Source organism: Acipenser ruthenus, chromosome 28, assembly GCF_902713425.1.
Source record: "Acipenser ruthenus chromosome 28, fAciRut3.2 maternal haplotype, whole genome shotgun sequence".
Lineage (NCBI taxonomy): Eukaryota > Metazoa > Chordata > Actinopteri > Acipenseriformes > Acipenseridae > Acipenser > Acipenser ruthenus.
Genome location: NC_081216.1, coordinates 21,452,761 through 21,472,535, shown reverse-complemented (window position 1 = coordinate 21,472,535; position 19,775 = coordinate 21,452,761). Strand labels below are relative to the sequence as shown.

At 47.9% G+C, this 19,775-nt stretch overlaps 1 protein-coding gene across 3 annotated transcripts; it reads left to right on the top strand.

The window, feature by feature from the left end:
- Positions 1-233: 233 nt before the first annotated feature.
- On the top strand, positions 234-13,836 carry LOC117434911 (inner centromere protein A). 3 transcript variants are annotated; one of them, XM_059003064.1, is made up of 19 exons: positions 234-325; positions 1,888-2,035; positions 2,279-2,389; positions 2,649-3,214; positions 5,022-5,073; positions 5,280-5,331; positions 5,620-5,746; positions 6,351-6,393; positions 6,499-6,625; positions 7,784-7,918; positions 8,137-8,148; positions 8,864-8,973; positions 9,768-9,888; positions 10,116-10,238; positions 10,758-10,885; positions 11,065-11,200; positions 11,474-11,539; positions 12,689-12,833; positions 13,135-13,835. In XM_059003064.1, the coding sequence occupies exons 2-19, from the start codon at positions 1,896-1,898 to the stop codon at positions 13,347-13,349; spliced, it is 2,409 nt and encodes an 802-aa protein (XP_058859047.1). In that variant the 5' UTR covers positions 234-325; positions 1,888-1,895; the 3' UTR covers positions 13,350-13,835. The 3 variants fall into 3 exon arrangements, with proteins under 3 accessions (XP_058859047.1, XP_033913522.2, XP_058859048.1); XM_059003065.1 differs by having other exon boundaries at positions 265-306; positions 13,135-13,836; XM_034057631.3 differs by lacking the exon at positions 8,137-8,148.
- Positions 13,837-19,775: the final 5,939 nt, after the last annotated feature.

Sequence of the window (19,775 nt, the reverse complement as noted above, 5' to 3'; positions counted from 1 at the left end):
ATTATTAGCAAATGATATATTGGGGGACGAGTCTAACGCGGGTACATTGCATTAACTCACTTTACAGCTGCACTATTTTCATGAGTACTTTCTTACTGTGCAGAACTCTAACATGTGAATCACAGACTGTGGGCGTTACGCTTCTTCATGACGTAAGAATTTTACGTCACGCCGTTTCGAGTAGCCGGTTGGTCATCGGCGTGATTATCATGACACCTGCCCCGCCCCTTCGGAGAGACGTCACGACATATACAATAGCCCGATTGGCCGCAGGAAGATTTAAAACTTTGTAAACGGTTTGAGCGGGTTGGTGCCACAGTACCAGGTTGGGGAAAATATATATAATAATAATAATAATAATAATAATAATAATAATAAATGACTAAATATAATTTAATAAGTGTAATCAAGTAAAAATAAAGTTAAATACAGGTGTTGAGTGAAACGAGAGGTGTTCGTTTTGTTTTTTAAGATTAATATTTCACGTTGTGCTGTTTGTGTGTAGATTAGGCCTATCGAATAGCCCAGTTGTATACATTAATTAAGAGTCATGAGGGTGTGCTTAACGAATGGGTATTAAACCGCTGACATTGTGTTGTGTTTGTCAAGTTAGTGTCTTTTGTGAGCGGTAAACTTTTTTTTTTTTTTTGCATGTGGTTTTTTTTTTATGTTGCGGTCTGTTTGTGTTTTAAAATGGCAGGTTGTTTGTTTTGTTTTACCGACAGTACAGGAATTAAGTTTATTTGTTTGCGAACTTGAAATGACCGAGATGTCTTGTAACGTTGACACAGACAAAACAAAATATGCTGAAATTGGAGGGAGGCGGTTGAACGAGTTCAAACACGGGCTGTGCCGGCAGTTTTATAGAAAAGCTGAAATCGAACAAGGATTGTTTGTAATATGAATACAACTTGTATGATGCGAGGCATCCTCCTTTTGTAATGAGCGTCGGCTCCGGTTTTTGACTGGACTAGGGGGTCATTTTGTTGATGTCCTGGGATGGCTTTGTAGGGGGGAGGGGGTGTCCTGTTGTGTTTGGAGCACCAGCTTTCAGAGGTCACCGGAGCCCGAACGCAACCCATGATTCAAGACATTCGCATCTTGTCTTGCACACTTTAACTTTCTGATGGATTAGAAAACTAACAAATTACTCGAGCAGCACCGTAAGCCGTGTACTGGATTTCGAGAAACCCCATATTTTATTTATTTCTTGACTGGACAGGTTCCAGTGCAACAGCACACATAGACTGTGTGTACTAGGCTGTCATTCTTTTAAAGCTGCAGTATATATTGCCCAAAAAGAGCATGGACTTTCTTGCTAAATGTAATGAACTGGTGCTTCTTGTTTGGATGGCTGCTTGCAGGGGACTGGCTTTTAAAACACCTTTTCCATATGCTCTTCTGTTCATGGCTTTTAATTCGGGTTATCATGTGACTCCATGTTCACTGGGACAGTGAGAGAGTTGAATTGCAATGCATTCTAGTTAAAGCTTGAACTGTCCTGGTGTACATAGAGTCCTAAGGTAACCCTTCTTTAAATCCAAAATACTTGCTTTGAGAAACTGCCCTCAACCCTGCAGAGAAATAGCAAGGACCAAACATTCCTGAATCCATCTAACATTTTATAATTTAGAAAAGAAGTGATTTCATACCCAGGACCCCCTCATGACGCACACACACACACACACACACACACACACTTGAACTCGCCTAATCTTTTAATGCAGTCTGAAAAAGGAAAGGGCACCCTGTTCAAAGCATTTCTGTCTTGAGTTCCTGCATATGGAGGGGGTGTTGAGTTTGAACCCACTTAATCTTTGAATGTAATCCAAATGGTTTAACTGGATCCGTGTTGTAATGGTGTCTCTGTGTGTGGCTGGTCTGCAGGGGGAGCCATGGACGCGCTGTCGAAGGACGCCAGCTCCTTGCTGGAGGTGTTTGATCAGAAGCTGAAGGAGTATGTGGACGACGTGGAGAACAACCACATGGTCTGGCTGCTGGAGATCCAGGAGGAGGCCAGCAAGATGTTCTGCAGGTACAGGGTGCTGGGGCTCTGCAGAGAAACTGGGTGAAGCAATGCAAAAAACCCTCTTGCTATATCAAAGTAAATAATGAATCGTTTTATTTTACTGCATATCAGGTTCTGGCCATCCTCGCATGTGCCAGTCGCATGAGACCTGGATATTGCACATTGAATTGTGTATTAACCTCTCCCTCGTCTCTCCTCTCAGTGATTTCAGTTCTGAGTATTAACCTCCCCCTTGTCTCTCTCTGTCAGTGAATCCAATTGTGAGCCCGAGTTGATGCCCAAGACCCCCTCCCAGAAGAGAAAGGGCCGAAAGAGGCAGTCTGTGGGCGGTAGTGGGACCCAGAACCCCAACAAGAGGCGGTAAGGAGCCAGCAGTGTGTTCGTGTTGGTGCACTAGACCAGATTCACCTTTCTCTGTGGGCCTGGGTTCCAATCTGGGGTGCAGTGGGTTGGTGCGCTAGACTAGCCTCTAACCTGGAGGCCTGGCTGTCAAGTTTGCTTATATTTGCTCAAAGTTGCTGATCTACTACTGTCCATTGTAGCCCTCTGAATTAGCATGCAAAGATCTGTTTTTTTATTTGTTTATTTTTCTAAATACCTTTTATTCTCTTTGCGTCAGAATCTCCAAGGGCAGGCGGAGCAACGTACGGCGCTCCTCCTTGATGAAGGTGCAGGTCCTCAGCCTGCTGGCAGAGGAGGTGGAGCAGGGAGGGCAGCAGGGGTGGGAGACAGAGGGGACCAGGCCCAAGAGGAGCACCCGCAAGGCAGCCCAGGCTGCCAAGGAGGCCCCTTCGGACTGCCAGGCATGGGCAGTCCTGGCCGAGAGGAGAGTCCCCCTGGTGGAAATCAGCAGTGAGGAGCGCCGGTCTGCAGAGCTCGCCCAGCAGGAGTGGGAAACATCCCCCGTGCCGGGGGACAGCGAGGGCTCGGGGCGCAGTGTCTCAAAGCTGGCCATCGCGGAGGGCAGCAGCGGCAAGGCACGGGCGTCGGGGTGCGAGACTGTCGACACCCCCAAGTCGCACAAGCGGGCTCCCCGGTCCTCAGTGAGGCGCTCGATTGGTGGCCAGCGGTCGCTACTCAGCATTCGGGAGAGCATGACCCGCGAGTCCCTGCGCAGGGCCAGCCGCCGCTCTTTCCTCAAGAAGGCGGCTCTGCTGGAGTCCTCCGCCTCCAGCACTGTGAGCGGTGAGTATCGGGGAGGGGCAGCGGGGTGCACGGTGTATCTCAAACCTGATCCACTTTGGGTTAAACACCGCCCTCCCAACAATCCTATCTAGATCATTTGTTTGGGGGTTTTTTTTTGTTTGTTTAATTGTCAATTTTATTTCTTTTTCAAAAAAGAAATGGAGAAAGATGCAGTTAAATCAGTGTGAAACATTAAGCACATTTCTGTATCAACACAAATACTGGCTGAAATGCAACAAAGGCTTAAGAAAATCATTCTAGCATTTCAGATTACTTCTAAACAGTTAATAGGTGTTGAGCTGTCCGAACAGGGTTATGGTTTGGTAACGGTCAACACCAATAAGACCTTGGTTGCTTTGCATCCTTAAGCTAACACTACAGGAAACTAAAGCCCCTTTCACACAGGCATGCTCTATCTTTTGATAAAGCAGGGTTGACCTGGGTGACAGACGCAAGTACACAATGCGTTTATCAGTGCCCCGGAAGCAGCTTGTTACTGACCCTTCCATCCAAGCTTTTTTGGATTGAACCGTCAGTCCAAATGTTGATTCGAGCAAATGTTCCCTGCTGCAGTCTGGCTCATGATGTGTCTCAAGCAAAAAAAATATGACTAAACAGAACAGGGCTGTGTTTGAAGGTTCGTTCGCTAGCCAGGAATTCGAAGGTAGTTTTTAAACCTTCGAAGGTTTGTTAGATGGCATTCACACACTACTTTTTTTTTTTTTTCCTCTCAACAGAAACTGTTTGACAATGCGTGAATACTATAAATCGCATATCAAATGTCACTCGCATGCAAAATTGGATCTTTTGATTCGTATTATGCATATTACGTAAACAAAACGTGTTGTATTAAAATCCACTACCAGGTCGTTCTACGTAGCAACTCTATATGGCGCCTGTGCCGTGTACTTTAATTTCTTCATCTTGTACAGCGTCAGCTGTATTGAAAGAAATGTCTCTCAACCCCTCTGCTGTTTGGGATTTTTTTTTTTTTTTTGGTTAAATGCCCAGACGAAGTTGAATGCAAACTGTGCAAGCGACTGATGTATCATGAAGCACAACCAGTCTCGGGGGTCATAAGCATAATTTCATATTATTATCACTATTTTTAGTAGTAGTAGTAAAATGTGACTGATTACCTGCTTGGAACGGTGACTGTGTTAAATAAAGCATTGTTTTGCCCAAGTCCACTGCAGATAGTGCTGCTGCAGTGCAAGCTTACTGTATATATCGCAAGCGGCATTGATCGTGTGTAAATAAGCGTTTTTATTTTAATAACATAACTGATTATATAACGTATTTTTAAACGACATGTGTGTTTTATTCCATTTATACAGATTACCTGTAAAATAGGATTTTCAATCAAATAAACACGTCGCTATGGTGACGTCACTAGCAAGTTCTGCAAATTAGCACCATTGAGGGTTTGAAACTTCCTTCGGTAGCGTGTTCCGAACCTTCGAAGGTCAAAAGGTACCTTTCATTGCAGCCCTAAAATAGAATATACAAACGTTCCTTGCGGAAGTGAAACCTTCACACAGACGTGGCTGTTTGGTATCCAGGCACGTGGTTTCACACTACGCGGGATTGTGACCCGGGTCCGGTCCCAGGCACGTGGTTTCACACTACGCGGGATTGTGACCCGGGTCCGGTCCCAGGCACGTGGTTTCACACTACGCGGGATTGTGACCCGGGTCTGGACCCAGGCGGGAGTGTCAGTGTGAAAGGGACTCGAGTGGAGTAGACCAGTGGTTCTGCCTGTGTCTTCAGTTTACTAAGCCTGCTTCTGTCTCTGCTCTTCCTGCAGGTAAGAACTACGTTGAGGTCACTGAAGAGGAGGAGGAGGAGGAGGTGAAGCAGTGAGTGTCCTGTGCAATTAATGTTTTCTAGGACTATTTCGTCTCTATATACATTTTACTCTGGGTTCAACTGTATTTCAATGGGAGTAAAATCTCCTGGGCAGCACTAAATGAATACGCTCTCTCCTTTTTTTTTTTTTTTGATTCCGAAATATTCAACAATGTCTCCTTTTTCTTCTGATTTCTTTCTTTCTTTTCTGTTTCAGTGAGGAGGCTGTGCATGCTGCTACCCCAGTGTCTCCCATCCCAGTGATTGTGGTAAGCAGGCTTTCTTCAGCTCGACGTAGAACTGGACGCTGGGCTGTAATTCCGGCTGCAGTGAAAATTAGCACCGTCAAATGCAACCGTTGTTTTTAGTTTTCTTTTTGCTAATCGCTTTGTTGAGAACGATTTTGCAAAACCAAAGGGAGGTGGAATGAGCTAACTTGTGTTTTATTTTGGAAATTCTGTACAAATAATTTAATGGAAACTATGTACACCCCACCACCCATGTCACACCTATCCCTGCTATTTTTTATTTATTTAATGTGTGAGTTGACTCTGCAGATTGTCGACACCCCTCCCAAACGTCACTCCACCCGGTCAGCCACCAGGAGCAGCACACAGGCAGAGTCCCAGGCAGCACCAGCACCCCAATCCAGCCTGGAGACACACACCCTGCCTTCACTGGAAGGTGCCAGAACCACACTGACTGTGCTCTCTCTCGCTCTCGCTCTCTCTCTCTCTCTCTCTCTCTCTCTCGCTCTCTCTCTCTCTCTCTCTCTCTCTCTCTCTCTCTCTCTCGCTCTCGCTCTCTCGCTCTCTCTGAGAAGCTTTTTACAGATCAAAATGTTATTTTAGGTGTTGTGTGTGTTTTTTTGTTTTTTTTTTAAAATTGATCCTAGTTTTTCTCCTGCCTTGAGCCCACAAAACAGCAGGCAGCCTTTTGGGCTGCAGGGTGATGTTTTCAAGCAGCAGATTGTTTAGGCTTTGTGAATTGAACTGTTCGCCTGGTGCAAATTTGCTTAAGTGTCGGCCCTACGAGCTGGTTTTACATGTGCTTTAGAGTGCCCTTGATTCAGCAGCACCTGGACTTGCACATCTGTGTACCCTCCAATTCTCTGGACTTTTTAGCATAGGACAGCACTGTGTAACAGTCCGGAACCAAAAGCTGTGAATCTGTACTTGGATAATGAGAATAGAATATGCTGCAGTCGGCTCCACAAACTGACATGGTTTTTAAAAAAGACATGCTTTCAGCACACTAACCTACCTTTTTTTTTTAAATAAATCTGTAGATTGCAATCTGGAGAAGACGGACGCAGCTCAAACAGGCCTCGGGTAAACTGTTTTTCCCATCCCTGCAGTTCTTAAACATTTCAGCCAGTATTCTAGACTTGGCCAATGTCATCTTTTAACACCCCTGCTCTGCTCCTCTCCCTGCAGACAGAAGCCCAGCTGCAAGCGTGCTGTGAACGAGGTGGAGAGCAGTGCTGGGAGAGGGGCTCAGCAGGACGAGGGCTCAGCCAGCCCCAAGAAGAAAACTCCCTCCCCTCCCAGCAGGACCCAGAATGTAAGGCTGCTTTCGCACTGGGTCCGTTTCAAACACTCGGTCGTTTTGAAGCCATGTATCGAGGTGCTTGCTGTTCACACGTATCTGTGAGCAAACGTCCCGAGTGCGAACACACCCAGAGGCAGCCCCCACAGACAGAGCATGCTAGGCAGTCATGGCAGGGCTCTGTTAGGGAGGGGTCCGCACGTTGAACCGGGAGCACGAAGCAGGTGAGTCCGGCGTCTGTAGAGTAGTGTGGCGCTGTGACACTGTAGGAAGATGTGTGGAGAAGGTGATGCGTTCAGGAAGTTTTTAAAGGGTTGCGGTGGGTGATGCGGTATCTCTCTAAGCAGGGGATGAGTGACATTTCTTTAACTTCAGCTTGGTTTTGGTGTTTCGCTAGTCCTGCTACAATCACTGTTTTTAAGATTATTTTACGTTCCTGCTGTTAATTGTGAAATGGGCACTCTGTAATCATGTAAAGCTGCGGTCACACCTATATCGATAACCATAAATCGTTTACGGAGCGGTCGCACCAGAACCAAAAAGGGCTCTGATATATTATACAGCAAATGCCAATCAACTTTTTAGTACACGCCCACTTTTATTTCCAGCAAGATGAGGAATATTAAGAAATACTCGTTGTATTAGATCAACAGAAGGCGTAGGAGACGAGTGTGGGTGCACAGAATACTACAGAGTAAGGAGGTGTTAGGGGAATGCCACACGCTCGATGGTATAGTCAAGTGCTGAAAATTACGCCGTGGGTTTTGTCTCAAGGAAGTACTTGCAGTCGTAAGTATTAATACAATTAAGAGCAAGATAAAATACAATGACTTCGGTTCTAGTAAGTGCAGGTATATGACAAAATACGATTCTATAATAATATATAAAGCAAAAAAAAAGAAACTACAATATGCAGACTGACATGTCTTTATGGAGCATATAGGATCATACATCGTGCTTGTGCTATAATTATACATTCATGGCTGTATCAAATTTATAACACAATAAAACATAACGTTATACCACTCGGTTAGATAATGATCACTTTTTTTTTCTTCTTTCTCTTCACTGACATTGATTTCCCCTCTTTGGATGACACCCACCCCAGCTTGCCCGTGGAGTAGATGGTGTGTAAGTGCTGGGCTGGTATAACCTTGTCCTGTCTCTCTCCAGGTGTTGAAGCCCCACATGAAGTCCTTCCTCCAAACTGTGCAGAAGAACCAGCTGCTCATGACCCCCCTCTCTGTCGGCCGTTCCACTGTCAAGTCATTCATCAAGCGCACCACCCCCCTCAAGGTGGACCTCAAGGTGAGCTCTGTGTGGAGAAACTCTTCAACTGAAATTCTCTCTCTCTACGGCTGTCTGTTTTGATGAGTCTAGGAGGGAATGGGGAGGCAGTGTGACTCTAGTGGTTAGAGCTGGGAGGCAGACAATGTGGCTCTAGTAGTTAATGCTGAGGGACTGCAAGGGAGAATTCCTACCTAGTTTTAATAAGTAACCGCTGTGACTCTTCCTTTGCGTTGCAGACTGGTTCTGTCGTAAGTACCTGTGATCTTTCATTAAAAGGGATATCTTATTTGGCACATTTTCTAGTCTTCATGGGCATAAACTAGAACTCTGCATTGCAGTCTGAGCTCCGCTTCACCGCCTGCAATAGCAGTCTGTTTTTACATCGATGGTGTGACTTGTCTTCACTACAAATCTCCAGCAGTTGTATGCATACATTTTGTTCTTGCCTGTTTTCAGATCTGGGGCAGTTCAGTTTTGTTTTAGTTTATGCCCAAGATTAACCTCACCATACCTAATATTCCTCTTGTAACAGTGACTGTTTTAAACCACCTGGATTTAAATACTGTGTGTGGGTGGGTGGCACTGATATCTTGTACCAGGGAGTACAGCGCTCCCCTTTAACGATGTGGGCACGAGACTCTGCAATTTAATGTTCCACCTTCTAATGAGAAAACAAGCGCCGGTGTAAAGGCATTACAGGGGAACTGTGCCAACACCCCCTTTATAACGAGGGAGCGCTTTCCAGGTGCACAGCCTGGGTTTGGGGGCACCAGGGTTCTCACTTCAGGTTCTCTAGTGACAGTGACTAGATTCAGCACCAGCCTTCACAGAGCTGTTCTGTTTGTATACATGGTAAGCAAGTTATTCTGTCCTTGTTTCATTGAACACCAGGGGGAGCTGTAGGCTGGCCCGGCTCTGCTTGGTGTGCAGTGTTGTTCTGTAATGTGGTGTGCGTCTCTGCAGGAGAAGGAGAGGCATCTTGTGGAAATGCTGAAGAAGAAACTGGAGCAGGAGGTTGAGAGGAAGAAGAAGATGGAGGAGGATAAGAGACGCAAGCTGGAGGAGATGAAGAGGTGAGGCGAGTGGGCGAGGGCTGCACACCCTGAGAGACTCCCAACAGTTTTTCAAAGTACCTAGGAATACAGTAAATATTTTATCCACCTTTACACCACTGGGGAATTGCCCTGGATTGCATCTACCCCCTGTCTGTGGTTATCCTAGGATTAGCCCTACAAGTAAGTTGATGCAATCCAGTAATATTCCCTGGTACGGTTTTTAAATAAACCCACATCAGTGTGGGGGGCAGGTTAATCACTGCTCCGGTGAGGTGTGGGGGGCAGGTTAATCACTGCTCCGGTGAGGTGTGGGGGGCAGGTTAATCGCTGCTCCGGTGAGGTGTGGGGGGCAGGTTAATCGCTGCTCCGGTGAGGTGTGGGGGGCAGGTTAATCACTGCTCCGGTGAGCTGTGGGGGGCAGGTTAATCACTGCTCCGGTGAGGTGTGGGGGGCAGGTTAATCGCTGCTCCGGTGAGGTGTGGGGGGGAAGGTTAATCACTGCTCCGGTGAGGTGTGGGGGGCAGGTTAATCGCTGCTCCGGTGAGGTGTGGGGGGGAAGGTTAATCGCTGCTCCGGTGAGGTGTGGGGGGCAGGTTAATCGCTGCTCCGGTGAGGTGTGGGGGGCAGGTTAAGCGCTGCTCCGGTGAGGTGTGGGGGGGAAGGTTAATCGCTGCTCCAGTGAGGTGTAGGGGGCAGGTTAATCGCTGCTCCGGTGAGGTGTGGGGGGCTGGTTAATCACTGCTCCGGTGAGGTGTGGGGGGCAGGTTAATCGCTGCTCCAGTGAGGTGTCTCTTTCCCCCCCCCTTGTTCAGGAAGCGTGAGGTTCGCTTGCGTAAGGTGATTGAGGCTCGAGAGAGGGAGGAGCAGAAGGAAGAGGAGAAGAAGAAGAAAATTGAGCAAAAGCTTGCTCATTTCGATGAGAAGAATGACAAGGTGAGCTCAGCCACTCCTGGGGTACACTTCATTGGGACCTCTACCCCCAGATTCCCAGGGACCGCGGGGGGGCTTTTCTGTGTCGGCTAGTGCCTACGTCCGTGCCATAATCTTTTGGACTTTGAGGTTGCTGTTGCAAACACTTTTCTTTTTTTGTGCTGTAAAATGCTTAGCTGGGTCTTATCCCAACTGTGTACAGGTTTATCTTTTTATAATTTGGGTTCTAGCTGCGTGAGGAGCGGCTTGCGGAGGAGAAGGCGAAGAGGAAAGTGAACACTAAGAAGACTGAAGAGGTGGAGAGCCGGCGCAGACAGGAGGAGGAGGCGCGCAGGAACAAGATCCAGGCTGCGGTAAGAACCACCGCCACGAGGAAATGCAATCCAGCACAGGGACAGCTGGAAGTGAAAGGGATGCGAGAAGTCTGCTGCTGTCGTTTTACATTCTGTATTTCACTGATCCCGTGGTCTGGATCTAGCTAGCTGGGTTCAGATCAATTAGCCTACAGATTTATTTATTTGTACGATCATGTGATACATGCTAAATTTTATCCAAATGTTTAACTTTTAATACATGGCATAATCAGAAACGTGCTTGTGAAATGTATATAGATGTTTTGACTTGGTCTTTGTACAACAGTAACTATTCATAGCCATTCCACCCACTTTTACTACAAGCTTGATTTAGCCACAGTGTGTTGCTATCGACCCCAGGTGTCTTCATAGTAAAACCAGGAACGGCTCAAACTGCTTTGCAATGGGAGCTATATTATTTCCGTCCCTGCTAAACTTAATGAAAGGCACACAATGCTGAGAGATACAGAAACGGAGAGCCGACTTGCTGGCTGCTTCAAGCCGTTGCTCTCGTTGCAGGAGGAAGAGGAGCGGCTGCTCCTGAAGAGGCGTGAAGAGGAGCTGGAGCGCGGCAGGAAGCTGGCAGAGGCCCGCAGGCTGCAGGAGCTGGAGAGGAAGAGGGAGCAGGAGAAGGTCCAGGCACAGAGGTGAGACTGCGGGAGAGAAGAGCGTCTCTGTCTGTTACCACAGAGATATTCAGGGGGGGTGTGACTGTGCACCATTACAGCTAATCAATATACCCTCCATACCTCCCTGTGAGTGGGGAAGGCTGTGTGCCGTCTGTCCCCTGTACTCTCTTTGCTCTTTCTTCTCTCCCCCGCGACAGGGAGCGTGAGCGAGTGGAGAAGGAGAAGGCAGATGCCCTGCAGAGAGAGGTGGCGCGGGCAGCCAGAGAAAAGCTTGCGCTGAAGGCAGAGGAGGAGAAAGCGAGGCTGCACAAGGAGGCGGAGGAGAGGAGAAAGGTAACTGCAGCAAAGCAGTCTGCTCTGTTGAAACTGTCAGCCGTGTGTGTGTGTGTGTGTGTGTGTACACAGCGCTCCCTCGTTATTTTCAGGATTCAGTAATTCACTAGTTTGTTCCATTGGGCTATGTTGACAGTAAATTGTACAAACACTTCATTTTACTGTATAAAGGCCTTTCACTAATTCACTGTTTGTCCTTCATTTGACCATTTTAACCCTGTCTGTTGATTCCTCATCCTCCTGTATTGATTCCTCCCCTGTTTCTCTGTCCAGCTGGAGCTGCTGGCCAAGGAGAAGCAGGTGGCTGTGAATATCGTCAACGTCACGATCAACATTGAGGTGAGAAACATCTTGCTCCGCCTTGCACGCCTCGCTGCCGTAGCAACAGAAGAAGGTTCCAGAGGGGCGCATCCAGTAAAGGCGCTCCGCGTGGCGTGCAGGATGCGCCCTATAGCCTGGAGATCACAGGTTCAGGTCCAGGCTATTCCACTGCCAGCGGTGGATGAGTGTTCCCAGGACGCAGCGCACCAGCAACCCCTGTAGATTGGGTGGGAGTGTTCCGTCGATAGACTGTTTTACGTCTTAAAAGTATTTTGGGAACTCTGAGATTTAGTGTGTGTTTTGACCAGAGGGAGAAGATTTAAGATATCAGTCCTGGGACTCCTCTAATTTAAAAAAAGACTGAGGTCGACACATTTGGACTAGCAGTGGTGGGTGTTGGCGAGCCGAGAGCTGATTTCGTAAGCAAAAACGAGAAGTTGTTTTCAGCTTCTGCAATTTAACGTGAAATATTATTTTCCTTGCAGCATTTTACACTGTTCTACGTAGCACAAGTACTTCCAAGGTTAGCTTAAAGATATTCTATGTAATAGAATAGAAATAAATTTAGAATGTCTTTGGTTCCCGAAGTAGAGGAGGCACTTCCGCTCGCCCAGTTCCCTAGCAGCTGACTGACTCACTGCCCCCCCACCCCACCACACCACTAATGGTGCCATCCTTATCTTGAGTTTAGACTACTGTCAGTTTTTTGTGCATTTGCCCTGTGTATCAGCCCACTGTTCCTTGGCTGCTGATCGCTGAATAAACCCTTTCTACCCAGCAGCAGGAGAACTAGGCCAATGAGTCTGTGTACAACCAGCAGGTGGTAAACATCACTCTGGACATGGAGGTAGGGAGGGAGTCGGTCGGTGTGTGTGTGTGTGTGTGTGTCTCGCAGCTGCTCCCGTTCGAGAGTAGACTGGCTCTTCCGAGTGTCTGTCATGTTCCCCTGGGTAGTCTCTGATTTTAATCTGGGTCTGTGAGGCCAGCTGTTTATCCCAGTTACCGTTGTGCCTGGTCTCTGGGTCTGTTCTTGTCAGAGTGAACTGAATGCATTTCCAGTATTAATTCTGCGACTCGTCTTCTCGGACCATTCAATCTGCAAACTTCCTTCGTCGCTTCAGAAGTGCTGATGTGTGTGTGCTGTGGTTTTATTTCCTACCGCTTTAGAAATCTCCTCAGTCCTACCAGATGACTCCCAAGGGAGGCAACATGCAGAATTTGGGTACCGATGATTATGGGATGGATCTGAACAGCGATGATTCGACGGACGACGAAGGGGAGCCAAAGAAACCCCTCCCGTCCTGGGCTGAGGGTGAGTGAAGCCTGCGGGGAGTTCAGGGGTCAGGAGGGAGAGGTGGTGCAACACTTAATTCACAAGCCATTCACCTCTGGAGTGCTGGGTTTGTATTTTAGAAATATTATTCAACTTTTTTAAATAAAACTACTTCTGTTTTGGCTAGAAGCCATTTCATTGTTGCACATCTAGTTGAGTTAATCAAGTTTTATTTGTGAAACACAAACCCAGAAGTCCAAATGTGTCGACCTCAATCTGTTTTAAAATTAGATGAGTCCCAGGACTGATGTCTTAAATCTTCTCCCTCTGGTCACTCCAGGCAAGAGGCTGAACCAGGCAGTCATGCACCAGTACTACAACCCCATCGATCTGGAGAGGTGCTTCCGCAAGGTCCTGCCAATCAAGCTGGAGGAAATCTTCTGCAAGAGCAAACCACGCTACTTCAAACGCACCAGCTCTGCGGTGTGGCACTCCCCACCCGGGGGACGCAGCAACACCGCCAACATGGGCATCTACTCCCTCAGCAAGTTCTAGCAGCACGCAGGGTCAAACGTTCGTTTTGCTACGGGTTTGGCAAGACACCCCTGCGCTTGTGACACTGGCTAATCAAGCTCATGTCAAGAGTGGGGTGGCACTGCTGTGCAAGAAAGGTCTTACTTCCATCCCTGAACAACTTCTTTTGTCCTATTTGTTTAGACTGTAAATAAAGAGAAATTCACTATAGAATTCATTTTTTATTTTTATTTTAAGTGAGATGCATAGCCTGTCTAGAGAATGGATCTCGGATCTAGATATATAGATAGATATAGAGATAGAGATATAGATATATATAGTATTGCAGCGCTGGTTTGAGAATTCTGGGTCGTCTTCCAGGGAATGTCATTGCTAAGGTCCTGCTTGTTCTCTAGCGAGGGTTATCAGCCTTCTTCATGAACGAATGGGTGGAAGAGGCTAGGCTGGGGTTGATAGAGGCGCAGCATTGGGGGTTACTCGTTTTGTACCCCCTGCCCCCCCCCATTTAACTTCTCTGAATTAATAAAGTTTTTTTTTTAATATAATGTGTGTCATGTGTTTTTTTTCTTGCTCATATTACAAGAGTGGTTGTTATGTTTGAAATCGGGATCTAAGGAGGAGTCAGCTGTAGTGTCTGAGGCACAGGATTGCTTACAGTACCTGACCACCCTCTAATACCCCTTTCACACAGGAGCTATAAACCGGTACTGCTGAGGTGGTCTGTGTGAATTGCGTATACCGTCACAGAGCCGGCATGTTTTATGCTATCTCTGTATTTTTTTGTTACACGCATTCATGGTGTCGCGAAAGGAATAGACAGGTATTTTATAGTAGAGATAGTTAAAATATATCCAGACCACTAGAAAGCTACCACGCTGTATAAACTCCATCTGAATGGTAGAGATATCTGTGAGAGAGTAGGTAAAGGACAAACAGTTAAAGGTTCGAGTGGTGTTGCAGGTCTTATTAAAACGGGTCGGGTCGCGGTAAGAAGACGGTGTTGCAGCGGGTTGCGGGGTAATAAAAGCTCGGACCCGCGCAGGACTCTGCCGCAGAGCCTCCCAGGAGCTATTGTCTGAGCTGCAGTTCCCTCATCCAGCACGGGGGAGACTTGCATTGCTGTGAGAGAAAACACGCAGAGGTCATTAAGACATTGCCAGTACAGATGACCTCATAGATTTCCAGTAACTCCGACAGCTAAGGGGAGTGTGTCATACGAGTACTTGAGCAACGTCCCGTTTTAATGTGATTGATTGGGGGGGGGGGGGGGGAGTTGACATCCCAGGGAGGGATACATTTACACACACACACGCGATCATTTTGTTTGATCACTTTCTTAGGGAAATTTGAAACATAAGATGTTTAAAATTATAAATGCGTGTTGCAAACTCGGTTTAAGCACTTCAGACTGTAAGACATTGTATAAACATGATTTAAAAATAAATAAATAAATAAATAAATAAATAAATAAATAAATAAATAAAATGGAATGGCGTTTGGTTTCACTGGAACTGGATGATGTGGTTTCACTGGAGCCGGATGATGTGGTTCGGCTGTATAAAGTGGGTCAGGCTCGGATTCCACTCTCCCGTCTTTATCATCCAAGAGCAGCGCTGTACGCGCCGTAGCAAGGCAAACTGACCACTGAAAATCAGTTGCTGTATTTCAAACCGCTATTATTATTATTATTATTATCGGAAGTGGATACTATAGTAAAAAAATAAATAAATAATAAAGACAGGACACTAGAAATCCATGGTAGCTTTATATAAACAGCCCCAGATCCAAAGACTGGAACTTAGCGTCTGCTAAGAAAAAATAAAAATAAAGAAAAACTGTTACCCGCTCAACAGATTAACATCAATTAAGTCCCGCAGATGAAGCTGTTAAATCCGTATGTTGTGATGTGTTGCATTGATTGTGTTTACACGCTGTGTAGTTATCAATGAGGTTTACAATGCTAGTACTTGTCATGAGTGCGTTTTCACATCATTTCAGTTGCTGTGCCTTTCTAAACGATGGATTTAGGGGAGCTCCCTAATAAAAGCTGAATCTCAAAACAGTAATTGTGTGAATATTATAACTGTTACAGCTGTGTATAATGGTATTTAAAACAGGATTCATTCATCTGACTTTTTACATATCCGCCCTTCCTCTGGTCCCACTGCAGCAGGATACGTGATGGATTCCTCTATTACTGTCAGCTTACTTACTACAGTGACTCTTCACTCTCCCCTCTCCCCCCTCTCTCCTCTCCTCCTTCCCCTCTCTCTCACCTCTTCCTCATCTCCCCCTCTCCCTTAGCCCTCTCTCTCTCTCCCTTTGCCCCCTCTCTCCTCTCTCTCCCCTCTTCCCCCCTCTCTCCTCTCTCCTCCTTCCCCTCTCTTTCCCCTGTTCCCCCTCTCTCTCCTCTCTCCTCCTTCCCCTCTCTCACTCCTCTTCCTCATCTTCCTCTCTCCCCTCACCCCTCTCTCCTATCCCTTCAACCTCTCTCTCCCCTCTCCCCCTCTCTCTTCCCTCCTCTCTCCCCTCTTCCTCGTCTCTCTCTCCCCCCTCGCCCCCTCTCTCCCCACTCTCCCCTCTCCCCTCTCTTCCCCCTCTCTCTCCCCTCTTCCTTGTCTCCCTCTCCCCTCTTCCCTCCTCTCTCCTCTCTCCTCCTTCCCTTCTCTTTCCCCTCTTCCCCCTCTCTCTCCTCTCTCCTTCCCCTCTCTCACCCCTCTTCCTCATCTTCCTCTCTCCCCTCGCCCCCTCTCTCTCCCTCTCTCTCCCTCTCTCCCCTCTCCCCCACTCTCTTTCCCCCTCTCTCCTCTCCCCCTCTCTCTCCCCCTCCCCCTCTCTCTTTCCCCCTCTCTCCCCTCTCCCCCTCTCTCTATTTCCCCCTCTCTCTCCCCTCTCCCTCTCTCTCCCTCTCTCCCCTCGCCCCCTCTCTCTCCCCAGGACAGTGTGACGGACTCCTGTAATCTGATCTATAACTGCTAGTCATGAAGACATTAATCGGAACACCTGGCATGGAATTCACGACGTTTCTTTTTTTCGTTTTTCTACAATCTGATTTCTAATCTGAATGGGACTCTCTGATCTGCAGCACAGGCCCGAGCTGCTCTTGATTTCCTGGTCATTATTATTTTTATTGTATTTTATTTTATTTTTTATTTTTTTTGGTGAATGCTCTGCCAGGGATTTTCCATTATGCAGAAACCATTTTAAATGATTGCGAAACTGTTTTGAAATTTGCAGCATCAGGTGGAAGCCTGAAAACCCCAAAACCACGTCAAAAAGTCCTCAGATTCACATGTTCCTGGCAGCGAGCCCCAGCGATCAATTCAATTATTGTTTTCGGAGACTGCTACTCAACTCAATAAGTGTTGGTTTGTTAGTCAGTCTCACACACACACACTCACACACACACTCACACACTCACACACTCACACACACACACACACACACACACACACACACACAGACACACACACACACAGACACACACACACACACACACACACACAGACACACAGACACACTAGCCAAAACCGCACAGTTAATTACACCCAGGCAGATGCGGACAGTGACAAGACTGGGCTGGAACAGCGAGGCGTGGCTCAGACTATAATACTGTGCTTGTGATAGAGAGAGATAAGAGCCAGCTAAAGACAGGGTAGCAGTTAAAACTGCTTCCAGGAGAGCGGGAGAGCCACTTTGAGGCAACTTTGCTGTATCAAACCCCAAGTCTCCCTGACTGTGCCATGCGGTGGCCTAAAATCCAGTCTGACTGACTGACTGACTGAGGCCGAGTCTGACTGACTGAGTGACTGACTGACTGACGGAGCCCGAGTCTGACTGACTGACTGACGGAGCCCGAGTCTGACTGACTGAGTGACTGACTGACTGACTGACTGAGACCGAGTCTAACTGACTGACTGACTGACTGACTGACTGACTGAGACCGAGTCTAACTGACTGACTGACTGACTGACTGACTGACTGAGACCGAGTCTAACTGACTGACTGACTGACTGACTGACTGACTGAGACCGAGTCTAACTGACTGACTGACTGACTGACTGACGGACGGAGACCGAGTCTGACTGACTGACTGACTGACTGACTGACTGACTGACGGAGCCCGAGTCTGACTGACTGACCGACGGAGACCGAGTCTGACTGACTGAGTGACTGACTGACTGACTGTGACCGAGTCTAACTGACTGACTGACTGACTGACTGACGGACGGAGACCGAGTCTGACTGACTGACTGACTGACTGACTGACTGACGGAGCCCGAGTCTGACTGACTGACCGACGGAGACCGAGTCTGACTGACTGAGTGACTGACTGACTGACGGAGCCCGAGTCTGACTGACTGACTGAAGGAGCCCGAGTCTGACTGACTGACTGAAGGAGCCCGAGTCTGACTGACTGACTGACAGAGCCCGAGTCTGACTGACTGACTGACGGAGCCCTCCCTTTGTAAAAATCACATGTCTGCAGCAGACCAGCTGTGTGACAAGCTCCCAGCTGCATATGTCTACAGTGAAAAAAAACTAAACAAAATATCCAGAAATATCATCATATAACCCAAACCTGGCATTGCATTGATCAAAAACAATCAATAGATACGGATGGCTTTACTGAATGTTTTTTTGGAGTTCTGGTTAGAAAAGGGGCCCTTGCTGAACCATGCGGTCCAGACCTCTGGACACACCCAGTGTGGAGAATGCTGTGATAGTGCAGGGCTGAGCCTGTCCGGCTGCATAATGACTGTGCAGCTTTATCACGCTGCTATCAGGGATTCACAGGAGTCCTGAGCAGCAGCAGTTCAGGGAAAGAGGGCGACTTTAGGGTTAGCGGCTGGGCGTGTCTCTGTTGACAAGAGAGAGAAGAGGAGAGTGCACAAGAACCACGGCCACAGAGAAACTGTCCTACCAGACACTCACTGCCATGCAACCAAGGGGAGGGGGAGGGGGTTTACAACCCCAGTGCAATCACCCTGAGGAACCCAGTGCAGTCACCCTGAGGAACCCAGTGCAGTCACCCTGAGGAACCCAGTGCAGTCACCCTGAGGAACCCAGTGCAGTCACCCTGAGGAACCCAGTGCAATCACCCTGAGGAACCCAGTGCAATCACCCTGAGGAACCCAGTGCAATCACCCTGAGGAACCCAGTGCAGTCACCCTGAGGAACCCAGTGCAATCACCCTGAGGAACCCAGTGCAGTCACCCTGAGGAACCCAGTGCAATCACCCTGAGGAACCCAGTGCAGTCACCCTGAGGAACCCAGTGCAATCACCCTGAGGAACCCAGTGCAGTCACCCTGAGGAACCCAGTGCAATCACCCTGAGGAACCCAGTGCAGTCACCCTGAGGAACCCAGTGCAATCACCCTGAGGAACCCAGTGCAGTCACCCTGAGGAACCCAGTGCAATCACCCTGAGGAACCCAGTGCAGTCACCCTGAGGAACCCAGTGCAGTCACCCTGAGGAACCCAGTGCAGTCACCCTGAGGAACCCCAGCTACAGTATCAGAAAAATTAGAACATGGAAATAAAAAAATTCACTAGCGAGAGGGGAGGCTGTTCAGCCAATCAGAGCTCATCTGGAGGAGGCCGTTCAGCCAATCAGAGCTCATCCTGGTTCCTAGCAGCTGACTGAGCTCAGAACTTTGCAAGTCAGTTCTTAAAGGATCCCAGTGATTCTGCCTCATCAGCATGGCTAGGTAACCCGTCCCATCCCCTCACCGCGCTCTCTGTGTGAAGAAGTGTCTCCTGCCCTCTGTCTCCTGTCTAGCTCCACTTAATGTCCGCACGTAACCGGCACATCTTTATGCAAGTGTGATGCAATGCCATTACAAATACTGTCCCCTGTTGTGAGATGAGGCTAAACGCTGTGAAACCACGAATGCAGACGAGCCCGGCTCTTTTGCACAGCGGTTAAGACGGTCACCGGGTCGCTCCCAGCCTCTGCCCTGAGTGGGGAGGGTATGGAATGGGTTACATGCTGCTGTATCACTGCGGTGCGGTCAGTTACAGCAGGCTCCCAGTGAGCAGGTATTAAATGACAGCCCTGATGATGTCACTGTGTAGCGGAGCCCGGCTTTTTCCTCAGCTGTATTGTGGGACGCAGGTGGAGGCTCAATCTGGGTGTGGCTCTGTCTGGGGCACGCTGTTATTCAATCACCTGTTCATTATAGAACTCTGTGGCTAGCCAGTAATCATACAGCCAGCAGCACCACCAACACAGCAAAACACCCCAGCCCAAACGCTGGTCTGCTTGACTCAGTCTCTTCTAGTTTCAATAGCACTGATGAAGGCACTGGAGCCCAAACGCTGGTCTGCTTGACTCGGTCTCTTCTAGTTTCACCTCAATAACACTGATGATGGCAACATCAATTTTGTATAACTAATACAACCCCTATAAAAGTTGATTGTAATAAAAGCCCAGCAAAGTGCAATA

Excerpts from the sequence above, each read along its gene's own strand:
- LOC117434911 (XM_059003065.1), top strand. The coding sequence starts at position 1,896 with ATGGACGCGCTGTCGAAGGACGCCAGCTCCTTGCTGGAGGTGTTTGAT. Across the intron at positions 5,747-6,350 it reads CACCCTGCCTTCACTGGAAG|ATTGCAATCTGGAGAAGACG; the intron begins GTGCCAGAACCA and ends ATAAATCTGTAG. Across the intron at positions 11,201-11,473 it reads AGGCGGAGGAGAGGAGAAAG|CTGGAGCTGCTGGCCAAGGA; the intron begins GTAACTGCAGCA and ends TTCTCTGTCCAG.